General features: G+C 41.3%; 1 protein-coding gene across 2 annotated transcripts in view; it reads right to left on the reverse strand.

The window, feature by feature from the left end:
* Nucleotides 1-21,541, reverse strand: part of ATP13A3 (ATPase 13A3) — a 76,953-nt gene that overhangs the window by 26,482 nt on the left and 28,930 nt on the right. For both annotated transcript variants that reach the window (XM_056122132.1, XM_056122130.1), the window contains exons 10-19: nt 20,079-20,151; nt 16,397-16,528; nt 12,144-12,323; nt 11,289-11,446; nt 9,481-9,669; nt 6,436-6,497; nt 4,491-4,641; nt 1,456-1,572; nt 338-355; nt 95-248 (exon numbers count right to left, since the gene is read on the reverse strand). In XM_056122132.1, coding sequence (XP_055978107.1) covers nt 95-248; nt 338-355; nt 1,456-1,572; nt 4,491-4,641; nt 6,436-6,497; nt 9,481-9,669; nt 11,289-11,446; nt 12,144-12,323; nt 16,397-16,528; nt 20,079-20,151 — 1,234 coding nt within the window. The remainder of the gene's footprint in view (nt 1-94; nt 249-337; nt 356-1,455; nt 1,573-4,490; nt 4,642-6,435; nt 6,498-9,480; nt 9,670-11,288; nt 11,447-12,143; nt 12,324-16,396; nt 16,529-20,078; nt 20,152-21,541) is intronic.

A 21,541-nucleotide genomic window follows, 5' to 3' on the forward strand; every position in this document is an offset into this window, starting at 1 on the left:
AAAAAGAAAAAAAAATCAACATCAGTGTTGAAATTGATAATGCAAGCCTGTACACAAACACCAGAATTGTATCCCCAACCGAGCTGTCTCTCACCTGTTTCGGGTTTACAAAGACTGGCAACAACCTCAGGAGCGCCTTTCATGTATGCATCCATTTTCTTATCCCCGAGCACCCTTGCAACCACACTCATACGTTGCAAAGCAGAAGAAAAGGGGAACTGGCGAACAATTCCGATCTCATAAATAGCCTATATGATTTCAAAAGGTGCAAAAGCATTGTTTTTGAGAAATAAAACAAATAAATACGTAGTAACAGAAAACATTATTCTTCACTCACCGGAAGTTCAAATAGCTCCTAAAAACAAAACAGAAAGAAAAATACAGATTAATGTTCAAAGCTGTGTATCTACAAAACATTATTTGGAAAAAGAACTTCTAAGTCATATTTCAAGATTTTGCTCTATCTCAAAATTTTTCCTAGTACCTATTAACACTTTTTAAATTTTGGTTTGGGGGTGACGTTCAGGGGTTGCTACTGGCTCTGCACTCAGGAATTAATTCTGGAAGTGCTCAGGGGACCACATGGAATGCCACGGAACAAAATTGGGTTAGCCAGAGGAAAGGCAAGTGCCCAGGCCTCTGTACTATTGCTCTAGCACCAAACTATTAACACATTAAGTGCTAAACTAATGAAGGGGAACTCACTGGAATTAAGTATTTCACATATTATGAAATTTTATAAAGATGTAATTTAAAAGAAAGTTTTTAATCACAAAGCACTAAGATGCTCTATAAACAGTAAGCATATGCATATGTTATATGTCTATTATACCTTAATTCAAAAATAATTATGCACATTTGCAAGAAAAAAATAATTACTGTTGAAAGACAATTGTGAGGTGGTTGTTTTATAGAGAAGCTTTTTGGGGACCAGTCAGCTGAAAGTGAAAACTAATCTGTCTGGAAGAACTCATCAAAAGAATAGTGAAACATCAGGGCTGGAGCAATAGCACAGCGGGTAGGGTGTTTGCCTTGCACGTGGCCAACCCAGGTTCAATTCCCAGCATCCCATATGGTCCCCTAAACACCGCCAGGGATAATTCCTGAGTGCAGAGCCAGGAGTAATCCCTGTGCATCGCCAGATGTGACCCAAAAAGCAAAAGAAAAACATAAAAAGAGAATAGAGAAACATCAATCAGGAATTAATTAACAAGTATTTCCAAGAGAAAATCTTTTTGTTGAGGTTTTTTAAAAAAAACAAACCAGGAAGCAATGGTGTTGAGAATTAATTATGCTCTCAAATGCTGCCTACAATACACCTGATTAGAGTTTCCAATAAACACATTAAAATGAATATGCACAAAAGGCAAGTCACATGATTTCATCTTTTGGCAAAGTTTCAAACATGAATTAAATGAGAGTAACAGCATTATCTAGTTTAAAATGATTTCCCACCATTTCTTGGTTTCCTGCAGGTGCAGATTCAGGAAGCAGTTGTTTTGGAGGCCGAACTACAGTGGGCATAATTCGATTATGAAGTGCAGTTTCCTCTTCAGTTGCTTCTTCCAGAATCTGAAAAAAATATATTGAATACAATGCTTCATAAAATTCAATTAATGATTCTATTTTTTAATAAAATACTATAGCTATTTTCAGTGAAGTAGAAAATTAGTATCCAAGAAACAAATAAGCACTGCTGATCATTAATGTACAGAAAACAAAAATAAAGCTAGATTTTAGCAATTCCACGGGAAGGAAGAGACAGAAGTTAAAAGTAGAGAAAAAAAAGAGGAATGTCCACCAGGTTTAGAACTACTGCCCCGCTCCCCACTTCCACCCCCCAATCAAAAAACCCAGAAAGTTCTTAAGAGTTCCAAAAAGTTTCAGTCTACCATCCAAGGATATCTGTCTGCTAACAGGGGAGGATTCTTAAAAGTTTTCAAGTACCAAAAAGTTTCAGTCTACCATCCAAGGATGCCTGTCTGCTAATAGGAGAGGATTCTTGAAGTAAGCAGAGCTCAAACCGAGTCAGCAGAACCAGAGGAAGCACAGAAGTCAAAAGACCAAAGTTAAATGTTTTAGTCTTAACGCCTCTAAATACCCACTACCTTATCTCTTTAAATTTTATTTTTAAAGCACTTTGTGGGAGCCTAGAGGAGCAGCACAGGGACTTAGGGCCCCCTGCCTCTCAATAGTATGATCACAAGTTCAAATCCCATGTCCCATGTGCATCAAGCATGATCCCAACAATTCTTCTGAACAGTAAAGTACACACCAAATCACAGCCAGGTGCTTTTGAGCACCACTAACAGGAAGCCAACTCCCAACAAGCGCAATGAAAAGGATACGCAAACCCCAGGGTTATAAAGTGTGACACCTGGCAAGCATAAGTACCACAGTGACCTCACAACCATAACTTGCGTGTCTCAACCAAAAGTACAAGGCCCAGCAAGCAAAGGAAAGAAAACCTTGGTGAACACCCCACCAATTGAACAAGCACTGCAACCTGATCTCACTGTATGACCCCTAGAGAACATCACAGATAAATCTGTGAAAGAACAACAGAACCATGTGTGCAATCCCCAGCCACTGTAACAATAACAACCACAAAGGGAAGGAAGAGGGAAAAGGAATAACTGATCCTAAAAAAACCTTTTTGCCCCCCCTCAAAAAATAAAAAATCACCAAACAAGAGTTTGCATACTTAAATGAGACACAATAAATAATGTAATTTGACTCTAACTGGAGGAACTAATCAACGGGAAAATAACAGAAGAAGGAACTGTATAATTTTATAGAACTAAAATACAGTTTAACATCTCTGAAATTAGGATGTATCTTAGATCAATCCCACTAAATAGCAGTAGAATCATTATTGAAAACATTCGACTGATACTTGTTATTTACAGCATGAGATTATAATTCACCTATTTTTTAGTAATACACACAATACTAAATCTATTGAGAATCTATTCAGTTCACAACAAGCTTTAGAGGGTATCAAAAATGAAGAAATCAATCCTATCTGCTCTGCTCCGTGAGGTGGACACCCTTTGGGAATGTACATTTAATAAGTGTTTACTGTGAACTTTCAGAAGATGGAAGAGCACTTACCCACTCAATCATCTCCCTCCCTTTCAAAGTATTAATGAAATATTAGTAATAAACCTGTAAAAGTAAATAAAGAGAAAGCAAGCAGGGAGGAATTACAAATATATATAGAAAAGACAAACTAAAACATATCGATGGGTACAGCACTGATGGACCAGAATAATACAGAAAGGACAGACAGAAGAGGTGGGTGCATTTCTCATCAGCTTGAGTAGAGAACTGAGCAAATATCGAAATCAGAGTCCCCTCAGATGAATTAGTTATCTGAGAGGAAGGGTAGCAAAAGAGAGTTAGCATTCCAAAGTAAAGCTTCGTTTGTGCAAACACAGTGCAAGTGGGTATGGAAAGTAACCTAAAATCTGATTCTACTCCTTTGAACCTAACTAAAGAGTACCGTCTGGTGAGACCTCCACCTGCCCCCACATACAAGTTTCCTTTTTTTCTTGCCAGCCTTCCCATTCAGGTAAGACTCTTCAAGAAAACAGACTAACATATATATAAACAAGAATAAAATGTATCGAAAAACTACTGTGTTTATCCATATGCTCTTTAGTAGGGCCTAGAGAAATAGCTCAATGAATGGGCTGGAGCACATGCTTTGCATGCTGGAGTTCCAGTTCCAATTCCTGGGACCACATGCCCCCACTCAAGCATGGTTGGGAACAACCGCCCAAGCACCAAACCAGTACTAACATCAACCCAAAACACAAGAAAACCTCTCTGCAGCTACTCAGGCTATCATTATCAGACTTTCATTCTGAAATTACCATCAAGTTGTAGAACAAAAACCAAATATGTGATGAAGATTTTAAGTATAGAAAGGCAGATTGGTGGACATCCAGAGAAAATGCAGAAGACAGAGAATCTGACTTTGAAAACTATATACATATACATATTATTTACCATATATAAAAGTAAATGTGAAAGTGACGAGAATAAAAACAAGCACTTAGAAACTGAAATTATCAATGGCAATGAAACAAAAATTAAGTGAAAAAAAGGGGGGTGGATACACACAGGAAATAGATGGGATCAGAACAACACTAAGATACATGAGTATTCACTTTTTATCTTGAACTACTAAAGACCATGTTACTGACACAGGCTACAATCCAAGTTTCTGGTAACTGATTCTTTTTATAAACATAAATCAAGAAGGATCATGAGAAACCCTTGAGATCATGAGAAATCTTCTAATAAAGGTGTTTTAACTCAGTCAACTTACTTTAATTTTTAAACACAAGTATTTCTCCAGTGAATGATCTTAGAAATTACATAGTTTGTAAAACAGTTATTAAAACAACCAGCAGAGACAATCCCGCATAGTAATTTTCAGTATATTTCCTTAAAGTTATTGTTCTTTAAAATATTAAACTTACCCATCCAATGGCTTCAAACATTTTTAAATCAAGTGGATCACCGGAGAGCACTCCTCCAATTTTTGTGAGTGAATGACAAGTAGCCATACAAGCAACAAACTGGGACTTTACCAACATCTCATTGCATACATTTTCTTCAGGCAAAAGAAAACTAAACAGAACACAAAAACATTAACTCAGTAATATATGCACACACCTTTATTCACTGCAACACTATTTATAATAACCAAAATCTGGAAAAAACCCAAATGCCCAGCAACAGATGAGCAGATAAAGAATTGGTGGCATATATAGATATAAATATAGATATATAGATATATATAGATATATATATAATGGAATACTACTCAGCTGTGAGATGAAATCTTGCATTTCACTGCAGTTTGGATTAACGATCATGCTAAATGAAGTGAAGAGGAAAAGTAACAAATACCAAATAATCTCACCCATATGGGAAAAAAAACTAAAGGGAATAAACTATGGTCAATGAAAACAAACTCTGAGGGTCAAAGCAACAGTACAGAGGGCAAGTGACTCCCTTGCACACGGCCAAACCCCTGGCACCACATACCCCTAGAAGTGATTCCTGGGCCAGGTGTGACCCAGAAACAAAACAAAACAAAATAAAACAAAGAAAGAAGACCAAGAAAACAAACCCCGAGGTTCTGCCTACAGAACTGAGTCTTACATGGAGGGGAAAGGAGAGGACAGGGGATAGGCATGCAGATGATCCGAAGGGCCCCAAGGACAGCAGCAGGAGACACAGGCACTCTGGTGATGAGTGTGTGTCTAAAACATTAATATTATAAATCTTGAGGAGTTAACTTTAAAAACAAAACAAAAAATGCAACTGGAAGTCAAGGAGATAGCTCTGTAGGCAGTCTTTCATGCCTTGCATATATAAGAACTGGGATCAAACCCCAACATCACCTCCCCCTGCCCCGCAATTTCCAGCGCTGCCAGGTGTGGCTCTGGAATTCTACAGTGTAATAGAATTCTAAATACCAATAGTGTACACACACACAGAGAATAAAAAGATGAGAAAGAAACTGACAGGGAATCTTTTTTAGAAAAATAACCTTCCAGAAAATACAAAAGACTCCTAATAAGATAAAAAGGCTTGGGGTTGGAGCAATAGCACAGCGGGGAGGGCGTTTGCCTTGCACATTGCCAACTGTGGTTAGATTCCCTGTCTCCCATATGGTCCCCTGAGCACCGCCAGGAGTAATTCCTGAGTGCAGAGCCAGGAGAAGTAACCCCTGAGCATCACTGGTGTGACTCAAAATGCAAAAGACAACACAGAAAAATCAGGATAGAAACTTGACAAAAATGCTTAAAAGATGCTAAATGATCCTCTTTCCAAATATGGGGAAATATGTTCAGCTTTACAAATAATTAGGAAAATGCAAAAAAAGTCACAATGGAGTACCATGTTATATGCCCCTACATGGCAAAAAAATAGACATCTATCAAATAGCCCCTAAGCACTGCTGGGTATACCACCCTGCCAAAGGAAAAAAAAAAAAATCCCACCCCAATGATAAGCTGAGTGCTTCTCCCTTTGCATGCTGTTGGAAGCCTGGGCTCTATCACTGGTGCTCCATTGGTAGCTAACCCTACAGCACCAACAGGTGTGGTCAACTCCCGTCCTTTCCCTCAAGAAAGGAGGCCAAAGGGCAGCAAAATCATACAGACACAAGTCATGTATGTCCAAGATGGATCTTATTTATAGATTTAAAAACATATAAAGATAGCAGAATAACATGATGGTAAGAATAGACAAAGAGATACTCTAGCAAAATCCGATCTTTTTACAAAACGGTGTAAGAAAAAATGTCAACTGTTTAATACTGGATGGAGAACTCAGCTGTCTATCACATTAGTTTATGTCTGAATGTTCCATATTAATATTAAGCAAAAAGAATCAAGTCAGGCTAACATTTACCGTGTATTTTCCACTCGTTGAATTCCCCAAAGATCTAAGCCATCTTCTGTTAGTGTTCCAGTCTGAGAAAAAACAAACCACATGTAAGCATGGACAATGCCTTGCAAAACAAAAATCACAAAAAGCTGTGTTACGGACACATATAAAACTACTATACAGCTGTAAAAACCAAACAGAACCTCCACACACTGGATGATGAATGACGTCAAGAACGGAGGAAGGAGGTTCAGAACCTTCCTTATAGTATGGCTCCCTAAGAAAGACTGGAAGGGCCCATGTGTAGAACTGCAGTTCATAAGCAATTGAACAAAACACATAGAATACATCAATCAATAAAGGATTCTATGAAGGAGGGAGTAAGTAGGGCATGGGGAGCTTTATGGGGAAGAGAGTAAATTAAATGATACCAGGAGGAGAGATCAACCAAATTTAGGATATGATGACCTAGCATATTCAATATAATATCAGAGGGAAAAGGTCAATAAAAGCAACTATGATAGATTAATTGTTACCAGTAAAAACTTATTCAAATTCTGATGGAAAAAATGTTAAAATAAGAGACATTTTGAGAAAGGTAGGAAAATGACTATGAACTGGATGTTAAGGAGCTGTTAACTTTTCAAAGAGTAATTAAGCAGTGATAATTAAAAAAAAAATCTCCTAGGGGCTGGCAAGACAGTTAATGGGTTGAGAGCTGATTTGCATGTGGGTGCCGAGTTTGATTCCAGCACCACCTGGTCCCCTGAGCAATGCAAGGGGGAGTGAGCGCTGAGCATCAAGCCAGTGGTCCAAAATCAAAATCTAAAAAAAAAAAATCTAGAATCTAGAGAGTGCCATGTTGAATAAGATCAAACAGAGGGACAGGAACAGACTCAGAATCTCCTTGATATGTGGTATATAAAGAAACTTCCTAAGGGAGTATCAAATGCTCAAAATTTTGAAAAACAGGGATGCTGGAGCAACAGTGCAGAGGGGAGGGCATTTGCCTTACATGCAGACGACCCAGCACCCCATCTAGTTACCCCCAAGCCTGCCAGGAGTGATTCCTGAGCACAGAGCCACAAGTAACCCCTTATCACCACAAGGTGTGGACCCTCTCACACTCCCCCCAAAAAAGAACTGGTCTTCAGTGGGAGATTTGCTACTGAGACAGGAGATAAGTTTGGGAAGGGAACACTTGGAAACTTAAGAGGAGAAATGTGCCGGCCAGAGACAGGCTGTGTTGGGGAGGGGAGGGTAGGAACTAGGAACATTTGTGAAGAATAGCAGACACTGGTGAAGGGACGGATGTTGGAATATTGCATGCCTGAAATTCAATCATAAATACCTTCTAACTCTGTAATTCACAGTAATTTAATTTAAAAAAAAATTTTTTTTTTAAAAAAAGAAAAGACACCTAGAGATCGATACTGGGTAAAATATACTGCCACTTTCAAAAATGAAGGGAGAGAGGTCCAGACAATGGCTCAACGGCTTAAAGTATCTGCCTGGTAAGCATGAGGCCTTGAGTTCAAACCCCAATGTCACTACACCTGCAGAGGTAATCCAGACAACTCTGCAGTCCCTAGCAAAAAAGATTACTTAGTAACTTTAAAAGCCCAGGGCAAGGGTGAGGCCACATTCTTAAGACTCATTCCTGGTGTAACCAAATGCACAAGACAATTCTAACAGCCCCACTGAGCATGATTCCTGACTTGGCAAGGGAGGCGTGACACAGAATGGCAAACAGTCACACCTGTTAGAGCTAGAAAATGAATAAGGCCTTTTTTGCATCTTTCCTCTTTTGTGTAGGCTTAGAAATGTTCAACTTTTTTTTTTACAAAGAAACTAGGTTTCCTGAACAGATAAATAATTATATATATACACATATATATGTATCTTATATGTCAATATTACTGTTACTGTGTCTGGCATATCGAATACTCTCGGTAGCTTGCCGGGCTCTCCGAGAGGGGCGGAGGAATCGAACTCGGGTCGGCCATTTTGGCCACGTGTAAGGCGAACGCCCTACCCGCTATATATGTCCATTTTTTTCTCTTTAATAAAAAAGATGCACAAAAAAAAAAACCAAAGAGATTGTTTTTGCTTTTTGGGGCACACAGTGGTGCTCAAAGCTTTCTCCTGACTCTGCCCTCAAGGATTGTTCCAGGCGGGGTACAGAGGACCGTATGAGGTACTGGGGATTGAGCCCAAGTTGACTGCGGGCAAGGTAAGCTCCCAACCCACTGTACTATCTCTTCAATAACCACTCCCCAATTACCAAATTTTCATGTCAGTTAACTATAAAAGCTTGATGGAAGGATTTTAGGTAAAGGTTTAATTCTCAAAATAAAAGATTAGAAAACCTAATTTCAGCTGAGGAAATAAAGACCTTTTGTAAGAGCAAGGTATGTTTCACACAGGTAAAAAACTTATTTTCATACAAAACCATAATATCAATGATCTGCATTCTTTTGAGACACATTCAGTAAGGATATAAACACTAAACATTTGTATTTGCCAATAAAGTTCAATCAATATGTCTGAATGGAAACTATACTAGTACATATATGAAAGATCTCCTTCCCACTACTGCAAGGCACAATTCCAAATATGAATTGCAGACTTGAGCAAATGAATAATGCACTGTCTGGACTGTCCTCCCATTGTTCATCGATTTGCTTGAGTGGGCCCAGTAATGCCTCCATCGTGAGACTTGTTACTGTGTTTGGCATATTGAGTACGTCATGGACAGCTTGCCATGCTTTGCCATGCAGGTGAGATACTCTTAGCTTGTTGGGCTCTCCGAGAGGGGCGGAGGAATCGAACCCGGCTCAGCCGGGCCGCCTGCATGCAAGGCAAATGCCCTACCACTGTGCTATCGCTCCAGTCCAAATGAATAATAGTCAAAAGTATTAAAAAAGATGCCTCTGTTAAGTTTTAAAATGCAACATCAAAGAATAACTGTAAATTAACTGATAATGAGTAGGGCAAGCATTAAATCTAAGTATTTAAAGAGTAAAGTTACAAAGTAATGTTGGAGGATGATTATGAAACTGAACCAACCTTGTCAAAGCAAACAAGATTCAGCTGTCCACAGATATTTATCCTTTGAGGACTGATACAAAAAATACCAACTTTTTTCAGTCTTCTTTGGGCATATACAATACCAGCAGTCATTGCAGCAGGAAGCGCAGGAGGCACAGTAATTGTGATGATATCAAGAGACTCAATAATGATTGATCCAACTTCTACCTGCAATTAGCCAAAAATGTGTCAAACTCTTCACAATACATAGCTACTGTTCTAATGTGATTTCCAGTGAAAACTCTGTAAAATCTATGAACATTCATAAATTTTTCCCTTTAGATAGTCTGCAAAATGTTATTAGTAAAGAAATACTACACAAAACACACATTTTTGAAGTCCAACAATCATTTGTTAGATGTTGACTGGCACTACATGCCAGTTTGCAGAGGATTTGAAAGAAAAAAATTGTGAGGACTTGGATTTGGATTTGATCCCCAAACGCCACAAATGAGAGAGAGCAAGAGTTAGAGAGATCTGGTATGTTCCTTAAATGCGTATTTACAAACAAAACAAACAAAAACTGTCCTCCTGTTGTTCATCGATTTGCTCGAGCGAGCCCAGTAATGTCTCCGTTTTGAGACTTGCTGTTACTATGTGCGGCATATTGAATACGCCACAGGTAGCTTGCCAGGCTCTTCTAGAGGGGTGGAGGAATCAAACCAGGCTCGGCTGGGCTGGCTGCGCACAAGGCAAATGCCCTACCGCTGTGTAGTGAGTGGTCATGTATTTACACACACTAAAAATAATTACAAGCAACTGAAGTGTCCCATATAACCCATGTTTCAAAAAGAAAAGAGGGTGCAGGAATGCCTTAGTGGTGGAGTGCCTTCCTTCCAGACTTCAGACATGAGTTTGATATCTCTCACTCTATACCACATGCTGAGTGTAATCATATTTATAATGCCATTTGTGATCCTCAGCAAATGAGGAGGAAAAAAAATCCTGGCCATCACAATAACAACAAAGAGAAGGAATGGCTTAATGAAACAGAAAAAGTAAGTTTTAGGTCAGCTACCCCTTGCTTTTTAAGTGACAAGACACTATGGGCGAGAGCAATAGTACGGCAGTTAAGATGCTTGCCTTACATGCACCTGACAAGGGTTCACTCCCTGGGACCATACTCAGTCTCCTGAGTGTTGCCAGGAGTGCTCCCTCGATACAGCTGGGTGTGGTCCAAAAAATAAACAAAACAGACAACAAAACCAGTGTGATCCAAAAAATTTTCTGCATAATTGGAATGTTTGATATAGCCTTACTTTCTAATATAATGGCTATTGGTCTTACCATTCTTTTTTTTTTATTATTCTTTTTTTTTTGTAGTGCTGGGGATCAAAGTCAGGACCTCGCCTATGCAAAGCAAGCACTCTAGCACTGAGCTATACTCCCATCTCTTAAATTATGTTTTAAAGTTAAATTGCTTTATATTAAAACTCTGACGAGCCTCATTTCTAATTCTCAAAAGCAAGATGTGATAATAATAATCAAACCCTAGGGCTAAGCAGTGTTAAGACAAATAAAATCCTTATCCCAGAACATTCACTAACTAAAAAGCTAGTCACTCAGGCATGTACAAAGGCTCCGAATGCGATTCCCCACAGGCACAGGCTCCTTGTGCAGCCCTCATGGCCCAAGACTGCTGAGCCCAAGCAGCAACACTGCTGAAGTCCTAGAATTAAACTAACCAGCTGAAGGAGAGTAGCTTCGGGGCTCCCAGGGAATTCCTTGAGAACCCCCCCTTCTCGTCCTCCAAGAAAAAAATCCTATAAATAGTACCATATACATACCTCATGCAAAATGCTGTTGATAATAGTATAGATAAATCCAATACCAGCCACTGCCACGAGACATAGTAGAAACAAGTAGGCATCTCTGTAGAGCTTAAAATCTGTTGGCTTGGGATATAATATGGAACGGACGAGCTGTCCTTTGGAAGTACTAAATCCTTTAAAAAAATGTTTGAGAAAATAATCTTGTAAGAAAATGGCATCTAGTGTGCTGAAAGTAGATAAAGGACCAAACATGATAACCCCTCAGTATCTGTACTGCAAACCCTAATGCCCAAAAATAGAGAGTATGAGGGAAACTGTCTGCCATGGAGGCAGGGGGAGGGTAGGAAATGGGGGGTATACTGAGGACACTGGTGGTTGGGAATGTGCACTGGTAGAGTGATGGGTGTTTGGTCATTATATGATTGTAACTCAAACATGAAAGCTTGTAACTGTATATCATGGAGGTGATTCAATAAATAAAAAAGAAAAAGAAAATGCCATCTACCCATAATGCCCAAAAGGGGGGAGGGAGGGAGGGAGGGAGAGAGGGGAGAGGGAGAGAAAAGTGAGAGGTAGACAGAGAGAGGGAGAGGAGGAGAGAGCGAGGGATTAAAAGTGTCTGGCATAGGCAAATGGTGAGGGGGGTGGGGTTGGCGGTGAGAGGCAATCTGGGGATACTGGCAGTGGGCACTGGTGGAGGGATGGAACATTGTATGAGTGAAACCCAACCATGAACAATTTTGTAACAATGTATCTCATTTTGATTCAATTTTTAAAAAAAAGCTTTAAATGCCAACTATACCAAAAACACGTCTTTTGAAATACTAAAACCAACTATAATAAATAATACAAAGAGATTAAGTTTTCTACCTGTTCTGACTACAATGGCTTTGACAAGTTCTCCAGTGTAGAAACGAGTCTGAATAACAGTAGTCCCACAAAACAAGGTGTGCCGTTTATGTATTTCTGGACTATAGAACTCATCTCCTGTTCCTTTTATGTCCACTGAAGGATTTGGCAAATTAGTCTTTGTCACTGGAACACTTTCTCCTTTAAAAAAAAAAAGTGCAAGTTAAAGCACAGACATCAATACCAAACCACAAAACTTAAAAACTGTTAACTATCCTAAATGTGATCTTACTATTGACAAAACTTAAAGCGTTCTCAAATGTGGATAACGTAGCCTAAGTTTGTTTTTTTTTTCTTTTTGGATCACACCCAGCAGTGCACAGGGGTCACTCCTGGCTCTGCACTCAGGAATCACCCCTGGCGGTGCTCAGGGGACCATATGGGATGCTGGGAATCGAACCCAGGTTGGCCGCATGCAAGGAAAATGCCTACCCGCTGTGCTACTGCTCCAGTCCCCTAATTAGGTTATTATCTGCTAACTTCCTTACCCAGAATATAAACTAGTCTCCCACACTATTAAGGATGTTTCTGTACTGTAGTTATCAAAGTCGTCTTACGGTGAGGCTCAAAGTGATTTGTAATTCAGAGGTAATCATTTGGATAAGATTGTGTAAAATTTCAAGTAAAACCAGGTAGTTGCCACAGCAGGATGGGTATGTCGTTGCCAATGTTCTCCCTTCCGAAATCCAACACGCCATTTCATTGGTAAAGAAGTGAATTAGCACCCAGTCCAGACAAGGTCAGACCCAAACAATGGAAGAACCTGCTGCCAAGTACTCATCAAAACACTGGCTCGGCTCTTCAAAGGCTATCTGTCATTTGATGGACAGGTAGCGGTTTTTTTTTTTTTATGGAATGCAAGGTTCCATCCCAATGGAAAACAGCAGGACTGTAATACTGTACAAGGGAAACATCCACGACATTTGCAACTATCGCCCAATCTGCCTGTTGTCTGTCATCTACAAGCTGTTCACTCGAGTCATCCTGAATAGGATTGGCAGAACACTAGATAAAGGACAACCATGCGAGCTAGCCGGGTTCCAGAATGGATTCAGCACCATCGATCATATCCACACAATATGATCAATAACGAAGCCCGTTGAGGTTTCTCGGAAGTTCAAGATGCTGCTCTGTCTAACGTTCATTGATTTAAAGAAGGCCTTTGATTTTATTGAGACTGAAGTGGTCATCGAAGCCCTAGCCAAACACGGCGTTCAAACTCAATACATCAGGATCGTCCATGAGCTATACTGCGAATTCACTACCAGGATCTCACCATTCTACAGGGAGGTGATCATTGATGTCAAGAGTGGGGTTCGACAGGGTGATACCATTTCACCGAAACTCTTCAGTGCCACCCTCCAGAATGTCGTGCGATGACCGGAATGGGAAGGAATGGAAAGGAAGGGAAGTGAAGATAGACGGTCAGCAACTACACCACTTCCTCTTTCTTCACTGATGACATCATTCTAATGACACCAAACCACTTAAGCAGCACAAATGCTGGCCGACTTCTACCTTGAGGTGGAAAGGTCAGACTACAGCTAAATTTCACGATGATAATGTTTATGAGAAAGTCTCATTCCTGATGTTCCATTCATGCTTAACAGGACGAACATCTCCAAATGCAACAGTTACATGTACCTAGGTTGAGAAGTCAACATGACGAATGACCTGGCACCTGAGCTGTGCAGGAGGAAGAGAGCGGTTTGGAACGCTTTCAAGAACGTCGAAGAAATAGCTAAAAGGACGAAGAATGTCCGGCTCTGAGCACAACTCTTTGATTCCACTGTTCTTCCTGCATTAACATACGCCTCAGAGACCTGGGCCCTACGAAAACAGGATGAGAATGCTATTCGGGTCTCCCAAAGAGGAATCGAAAGATCTATGCTTGGAGTATCACGCTTCACTCAAATGAGAGAAAGAATCCAGAGTTCCGACCTCCACGACAATCAAGAATCAGGGATGCTGTCTCATTTGCCAAGGCGTTGAAAATTAGATGGGCTGGACACATAATGAGATTTGGAGACGACTGCTGGACTAGAGCCATTACTGACAGGACATCAAAAGATCGCATGGCCGCCCACTTATGAGATGGTCAGACTTCTTCGTCAAGACCCTGGATGATTGGTTTGAGGCTGTTCATGTTCCTAGAATGAGCAGACGCCATTGGGCTACACTGCAACTTGACGGGGACGAATGGAGATGTTACTGATGCCTGCTCGAGCAAATCAATGAATAACAGGACGTCAAATGACCAAGTGATCAAGTTGCCACAGCTCTAGTACTTGTTCTTTTATCCCAAATCTGTGAATCAGAAATCATTCCGAAACTTCAAACTCATCTTCAACAGATAGAAAAAACACAAACCTACAACTAACCTACACACATATACACATAAGCAAACACTTGTGCAGAAGTCATGTGGGCAAGGGAGAGAAGAAAGTAAGTAGTGTGGGAGTTCTCTCAATAAAAGAAAATTTTTTCTTAATAGTAAGTATTAATTCTCTGTTAAGTTTCAGGCATTTTAATTCAAAGGCATTAAATGGCAGTAGTATGGGGACTGTAAATATTTGTGTGAGAATAAATTTTAAAACAATTTTTGTAATAGTCTGGAAAGGTATTACATAGAAATAAATCTCTTCCTCATGAGACTGATTGTAACAATTAAAAAGAAAAATTCACATCGCTTAAGATATAAATTTTTGCCTTTAGGTTATATATTTTCAAAGTCAACTCACATTTGTGTACTTTTTCCCAGTTTAAGAAAAATATGAGGGAGTGTGGTGCCACCAGCAGGTCAAGCTGTACATGTGAGGCGAGTGCATCAGCAACCTGATGGCGCCTTCAGATTTCCAGATACCCCAAAATTGCTGCTGTGCCTTTCTCCAGGACCCAAAAATGTGGGGCAAACTTTACCAAGAAAGAAAACGGCCAAAAGTTAGGTATGTGGGAGACACACCTACAAACCACCTCCGGCTCAGCTATATAATTGGAGGCATGCATGGCCTCTCCGGTTCCTGATTGAACTGCTTAATGGCCATGATCCCAGAGACTCAGAAACAAATCTCGGAACCCATTAGTTTTGGGCAGAAATGCGTCCAGACCCCGCAGTAGGTTACTGTCGCCAGGCCATTCCCGTGGGGGAAGGGTGCTTCCCTCCTCCTGTTCCTCCTAGGTGACTCGGTGGCCGCCATCCTCCAGAGGCCATTGGATGGTCAGGTTTGGGCCCTTGGTGATGAGACATGCAGGGCCTCACGGGATGCGGGTGAAGCCAGCCCTTTCCTCCCCACCCCAACGAGACTCTGAGTCGCTGCCCACAAATGACCTCTCTGGCTCCTGATCAAGCTGCTTAAATGCCACGATCCAAAACTCGGAACCCAGCAAGTTTTGGCAGAAATCCCTCCAGATTTAATTGTGAAAAGTTTGGAATTCCCAAATCACATGTTATTTATAACCAGCAATAGAAAACAAATTGTCTACTGTTGCCTTTTCAGCAGATCTGAGTGTTGGGGTAAAATCCCAAATAACAATGGTGGGTCTGGTGTCAAAATATTGAATGTAATCAAAGTAGAGAGAGAGCAATGTGGAAATCATCTGCCCACAGGTTTGGGGAGGGTGTGAATGGGAGTATACTGGGGTTCTTGGGTATGGAGAATGGGCCCTGGTGAAGGTATGGGTGCTTCATTGTATAACCGAGACTTACACCCGAAAGCTTCGTAACTGCTCTCACGGTGATTCAATAAATAAAATTATAATAAATGAAAAAAAAAACAAGGTGGAGTTCATGCCCAATTCAATCAGCTAATCAGTGGCTGAATAAATAGCAGTACTCCTACATTTAAAAAAAAGAAAAAAATATGAAAACTTCATCTCTACTTTTTACACATCAAAGAGGAAAACAAATAAGCTATGTTCCCTGTGAGCAAAGACCTTGTTCTTGTTCTTCCCAGACTTTACAATATTTCCCACCTCAAGAGTGACTAAAAGCAAAGCAAGGTTAAGAGACAGAGTGATTTCATGTTAAGGCTATGCAGAATTTTGTCCCCTCAGAATAAAATAAATAAATAAATAAATAAACACTTAGTATCACAATCAAGAAATTCAGGACTGAAGAAGTACAGAAATAGTATCAATAACTTTGTGGCACCTTGAAAAGTATTTAACGCATTATAAATGACTCATCTAGTATTTACTCATTGGGTTTAGTTTACCTGTTAACATGCTTTCATTTACAATGCAAGTACCATTAATAAGCACTGCATCACAAGGCATGACTGTCCCATTTAATGGAATCACCATGATATCTCCTGGCACAAGGTCGGTAGAAAAGATCTCTTCTGTTTCTGGAGTAAAGAAAGAAAAGTCTGAAAACAATATTCTTTAATTTGGAATAAAAATAAGAACTATCCAGGTCAAAGGCCCACTGACCCAACATTTTTTTTTTAAATTCTGAAGAGAAACTTGGCTGGGGAAGGGGGGTAGTGGAGGAGGGATTATGGGTGTATGTATGACACTCAGTGTTACTCAAGGGGTTGGGTGCTGGGGGTCTCTCTTGACAGTGCTTGGGAGATACGTGGTGTCAAGAATGAATATCAGGTTGCCTGCATGCAAAGTATGTATTCAGCCAACTGGCCTTCCAATTTTAATCTCAAAGTTAAAAATATTTTTTAAAAAGGGCCACAGAGATAGTACAGAAGGTAAGGTGCTTTGCCTTGCATGCAGTTGACCCAGATTCAAATTCCCATCACCCCAAGCAGAGACAGGGCTATCCCTGAGCACAGAGCCAGAACAGTCCCTCAGCACTGTCAGATGTGACCAAAACCCAAAAACAAGCACACACACACATAAAAATAGATAATAATAATAAATGAAGAGTTTCTTTCTTTTGGTTTTTGGGCCATACAAAGCAATTCTCAGGGGCTACTTCTGGCTTTGCACTCAGGAATCACTCCTAGTGATGCTTGGGGGTAACATATGGGATGTAAGGGATTGAAACCAGGTCAGCTGCATGCAAGACAAATGCCTTACCCACTATAATCTCTCCACACCCCCAATAAATGAAGAGCTTCAACAAATGAAGTTATAATTGCTAGGCTAAGAATGCATGGCGTTCAGATGCATCGCCTAGTTAGTCATGGTAAGACTACACTAGGTGATATTACGTGCCCTCTTTACAAAACAAATTTTAACACAAGTTAAACACTAGGAAAGTTTAAACACTGTCAGCAAGTGGCCAGTACTCAGGAAAAGAAACAACTTGTTGAGTGAAACTGAACTATCATTTGAATAAAGTACTTTCCATAGACTTTTGGAATGAATCCAAGTTCCTTACTTTGCCCTGAAAGGTTAATCACTGACTTATTGTGTCTAGTACAGAATATCTTCTAGTTATTAAATAACCAACTTCTCTCTAAATCTCTAAGTCCTTGGGCACTCTGACCCCTCTTGTATCCTCACCATAATACCTTCTTACATAACTCCAACCTGATCAATTCCACCACTTAAAAATACTGAACAGGGGCTGGATAGTACAGTGGGTAGGGCGTTTGCACGCGGCCGACCTGGGTTCAATTCCCAGCATCCCATATGGTCCCCTGAGCACCGCCAGGAGTAACTCCTGAGTGCAGAGCCAGGAGTAACCCCTTGCATCGCCAGGTGTAACCCAAAAAGGGGGGCGGGGGAGAATACTGAACACACATCACTAAAAAGGGGGAAAATAATAATAATAATAAAATAAAATTAACATTCTGAATTTAAAAAAAAGTAATGTGGAGTTCATGCCCAATTCAATCAGTTTAATCAATGGCTGAATAAATAGCAGTACTCCTACATTAAAAAAAAAAGTGGATCAGCAGCCTGATGGTACTGTCAGACTTTCAGATACCCCAAAATTGCTGCTGTGCCTGTGGCCAGACCCCAAAAACCTGGGGCAAAGTTTACCAAGAAAGTAAATGGCCAAAAGTTAGGTATGTGGTAGACACAACCACAAACCACCTATGGCTCAGCTATATCATTGGAGGCATGGCCTCTCTGGTTCCTGATCGAACTGCTTAACAACCATGATCCCAGAGACTCAGAAACAAATCTCGGAACCCAAAGGCTTTTGGCAGAAATGCATCCTGTTCCTGCAGTAGGTTACTGGTACTGGGCCACTCCAGGTGGAAATAGGTTTCGTGCCTTGGCCTGTTCTCCTTGGCAGCTAGGTGACCACCATCCTCCAGAGGCCACTGGACAGTCAGGTTTGGGCCTGCAGTGACAAGATACACGGGCCCCTCAACAGATGGGGGTGGAATCGGCACTTTCCTCCCTCCCATTCCAACGAGACCCTAAGTCGCTGCCTACAAATGGCCTCTCTGGCTCCTGATCAAGCTAATTAACGGCCATGACCCCAGAGACTCAGAAACAAATCTCGAAGCCCAGTGTCTTTTGGCAGAAATGCATCTCGACCACATACAAGGTGGTTGCTGCCTCAGAGCTTACTGAAAAGCCAGGTATGAGCCAGTGGTGACGGGGCAACTGCAGTCTCATGGGAAGGGGAGGTGGTGCCGGCTTGTCCTTCACACCCTACGGAGGTCACAAGTTGCCCTCCACAAGCAACTCTCTGGCACGGCCATGGCTCCAGAGGCAAAAGGACTTAATCCAGAGCTCGGCAGCTTGCGGCAGAAAAGTGAATGGACCATATATTAAACTACGACGCCATGCCTCCCTAGGAAGGAAAGGGTGTTGCTCCCTTCCGCCTCCCCCCCAACCCCTCCCTGCTGGCAGTTACTGGAAAGCTAGGTATGAGCCAGTGTTGACGGGGCAACTGCAGTCTCATGGGAAGGGGGGTGACACCGGCTCGTCCCTCACGCCCTACCGAGGTCACGAGTTGCCCCCCACGAGCGGCTCTCCGGCACAGCCATAATATCAGACGCCCAGAAACCAATTTTGTAATTATCTGGCTCTCTGCAGAAATCCAAAACCTCGTGGCCGCTATTGCGGCCACAGAGATTATATAATTCTCATAACCAGTTATATTTCACAATGCCTTTTCAGCAATTCTGACTGTTGGGAGGGAAATTCTAAACAATAATGGTGGATCTTTTGTCGAAATAACGAATGTAATCAATGTAGAGAAGAGTTAAGTGAAAATCATCTGCCTCACAGTAATTGGGAGGGGTTGGAGGGGGGTATATATTGGGGATCTTGGTGATGAAAAATGAGTACTGGTGAAGGGAGAGGTGTTTGATCATTGTATGACCGAGACTTAAACCTGAAAGCTTAGTAACCTTTCCCACAGTGATTCAATAAATAAATATAAGAAAAAACTATGGAAAAAAAAGTAAGGTGGAGTTCATGCCCAATTCAATCAGCTAGTCAGTGGCTGAATAAAAAGCAGTATTCCTACATTTAAAAAAAAAAAAGAAAAAAAAGAGAAAATAATACCGACCACAGCTGCCATTCTGGACACATACATTAAATGATCTCTCCCCTCCTCTCCTTCTCTCTCTCCCTCTCTCTCTCTCACACACACACACACACACACACACACATACATTTTTTTGCCTCCTCCCATCACAGCATTTGTCTCACTGGATGGTTCACATTTATCATCTGCCTTCCCAGCTACACTGAAGGTTTTGATTATGGCGAGGACTATGTCCTTAGTAACTACTGCATCCCCAGAACCTAGTGTCATCAATATATGTCAAACTATAGAAAAATACAATTTTATGTGGATAAATTCAATAAATCTGAGTACAAACCCAAACATGTTTCCATTTCCTAAGAAATACATGTCTATGAATAAATAGACCGGGATTCCTTCAACATATTAGTGTTTAATGAGTCACTTAACATTTGTTAAACTAAAAAGGTTAATGTTTCTAATTATCATCTGAAGTACTTTCTTACCTTCATTTAATCGGCAAACTGAAACTCTCACGGTACTGTGGGCTGCTACCATGTCATGCAACATAATATATTGCTGAAATTAAAAAAATACATAAAACTAATAAGTCCATTTTCTATTTTAATAAAAGCAAGAATGCTATTAAGTTAGGAAAATCAATATAGCATGCTTGAACTATTTTTAAATATCAAGATTAAATGAACAGGTCAAAGATCATTCAGTACTTTATGTTCAAGACAAAATAGGAAGTACTTTAATGAGATAGCCCAGAAAACAACAGAAATCAGCACCCAGTAGTCCACCTATGATAAACTACCATTAAATCCAACAGACTAAGAAGTCAAGCGGCAGTCTGACCCCAAACAGCATGTGTCTTCTCCCCACCTTAAAAGTAGAGAACTGTGGCGGTATGGTGCCGTCAGCAGGTCAATTTGTACCTGTGAGGCGAGCGCATTAGCAGCCTGATGGCACCTAAAGACTTCCAGATACCCCAAAATTGTTGCTATGCCTTTGGCCAGACCCCAAAAACTTGGGGCCAAGTTTACCAAGAAAGTAAACGGCCAGAAGTTAGGTATGAGAGAGACACGCCCACGAATCACTTCCGGCTCAACTATATAATTGGAGGCAAGGCCTCTCTGGTTCCTGATTGAACTGCTTAACGGCCATGATCCCAGAGACTCAGAGACAAATCTTGGAACTCAACGGCTTTTGGCAGAGATGCGTCTGGCCCCCACAATGGGCTACAGGTGCTGGACCACCCCAAGGGAGAAAGGGTGCTGTCCCTCTACCTGCTTCCCCTTGGAGGCTTGGTAGCTGCCATCTTCCAGAGGCCATTGGGCAGTCAGGTTTGGCCCGGCAGTCACAAGACACGCAGGGCCTCATGGGATGAGGGTGGAGCCAGCCCTTTCCTTCCCACCCCGAGACCCCAGAGTCGCCGCCCACGAAAGGCCTCTCTGGCTCCTGATCACGCTGCTTAACGACCATGATCCCAGAGACTCAGAAACAAATCTCGGAACTCAGTGGCTTTTGGTAGAAATGCGTCTGGTCCCTGAAGTAGGTTACCAGTGCCTGGTCACCCCAGGTGGAAATAGGTTTCGAGCCTTGGCCTGTTCCCCCTGGCGGCTCAGTGGCCTCCATCTTCCAGAGGCCACTAGACGGTCAGGTTTGGGCCCGCAGTGATGAGACACACGGGAGTCTCACAGGATTGGGGTGGAGCCGGCCCATTCCTCCCCACCCCAATGAGACCCCAAGTCGCCACCCACGAATGGCCTCTCTGACTCCTGATCAAGCTGCTTAACGGCCATAATCCCAGAGACTCAGAAACAAATCTCGAAACCCAGCAGCTTTTGGCAGAAATGCGTCGGTCCCTACAATAGCTTACTGGTGCTGGGCCACCCCAGATGGGAATAGGTTTCGTGCCTTGGCCTGTTCCCCCTGGCTGCCATCCTCCAGAGGCCATTGGATG

This window comes from Sorex fumeus, unplaced genomic scaffold, assembly GCF_029834395.1.
Source record: "Sorex fumeus unplaced genomic scaffold, SorFum_2.1 ptg000044l, whole genome shotgun sequence".
Taxonomy (NCBI): Eukaryota; Metazoa; Chordata; class Mammalia; order Eulipotyphla; family Soricidae; genus Sorex; species Sorex fumeus.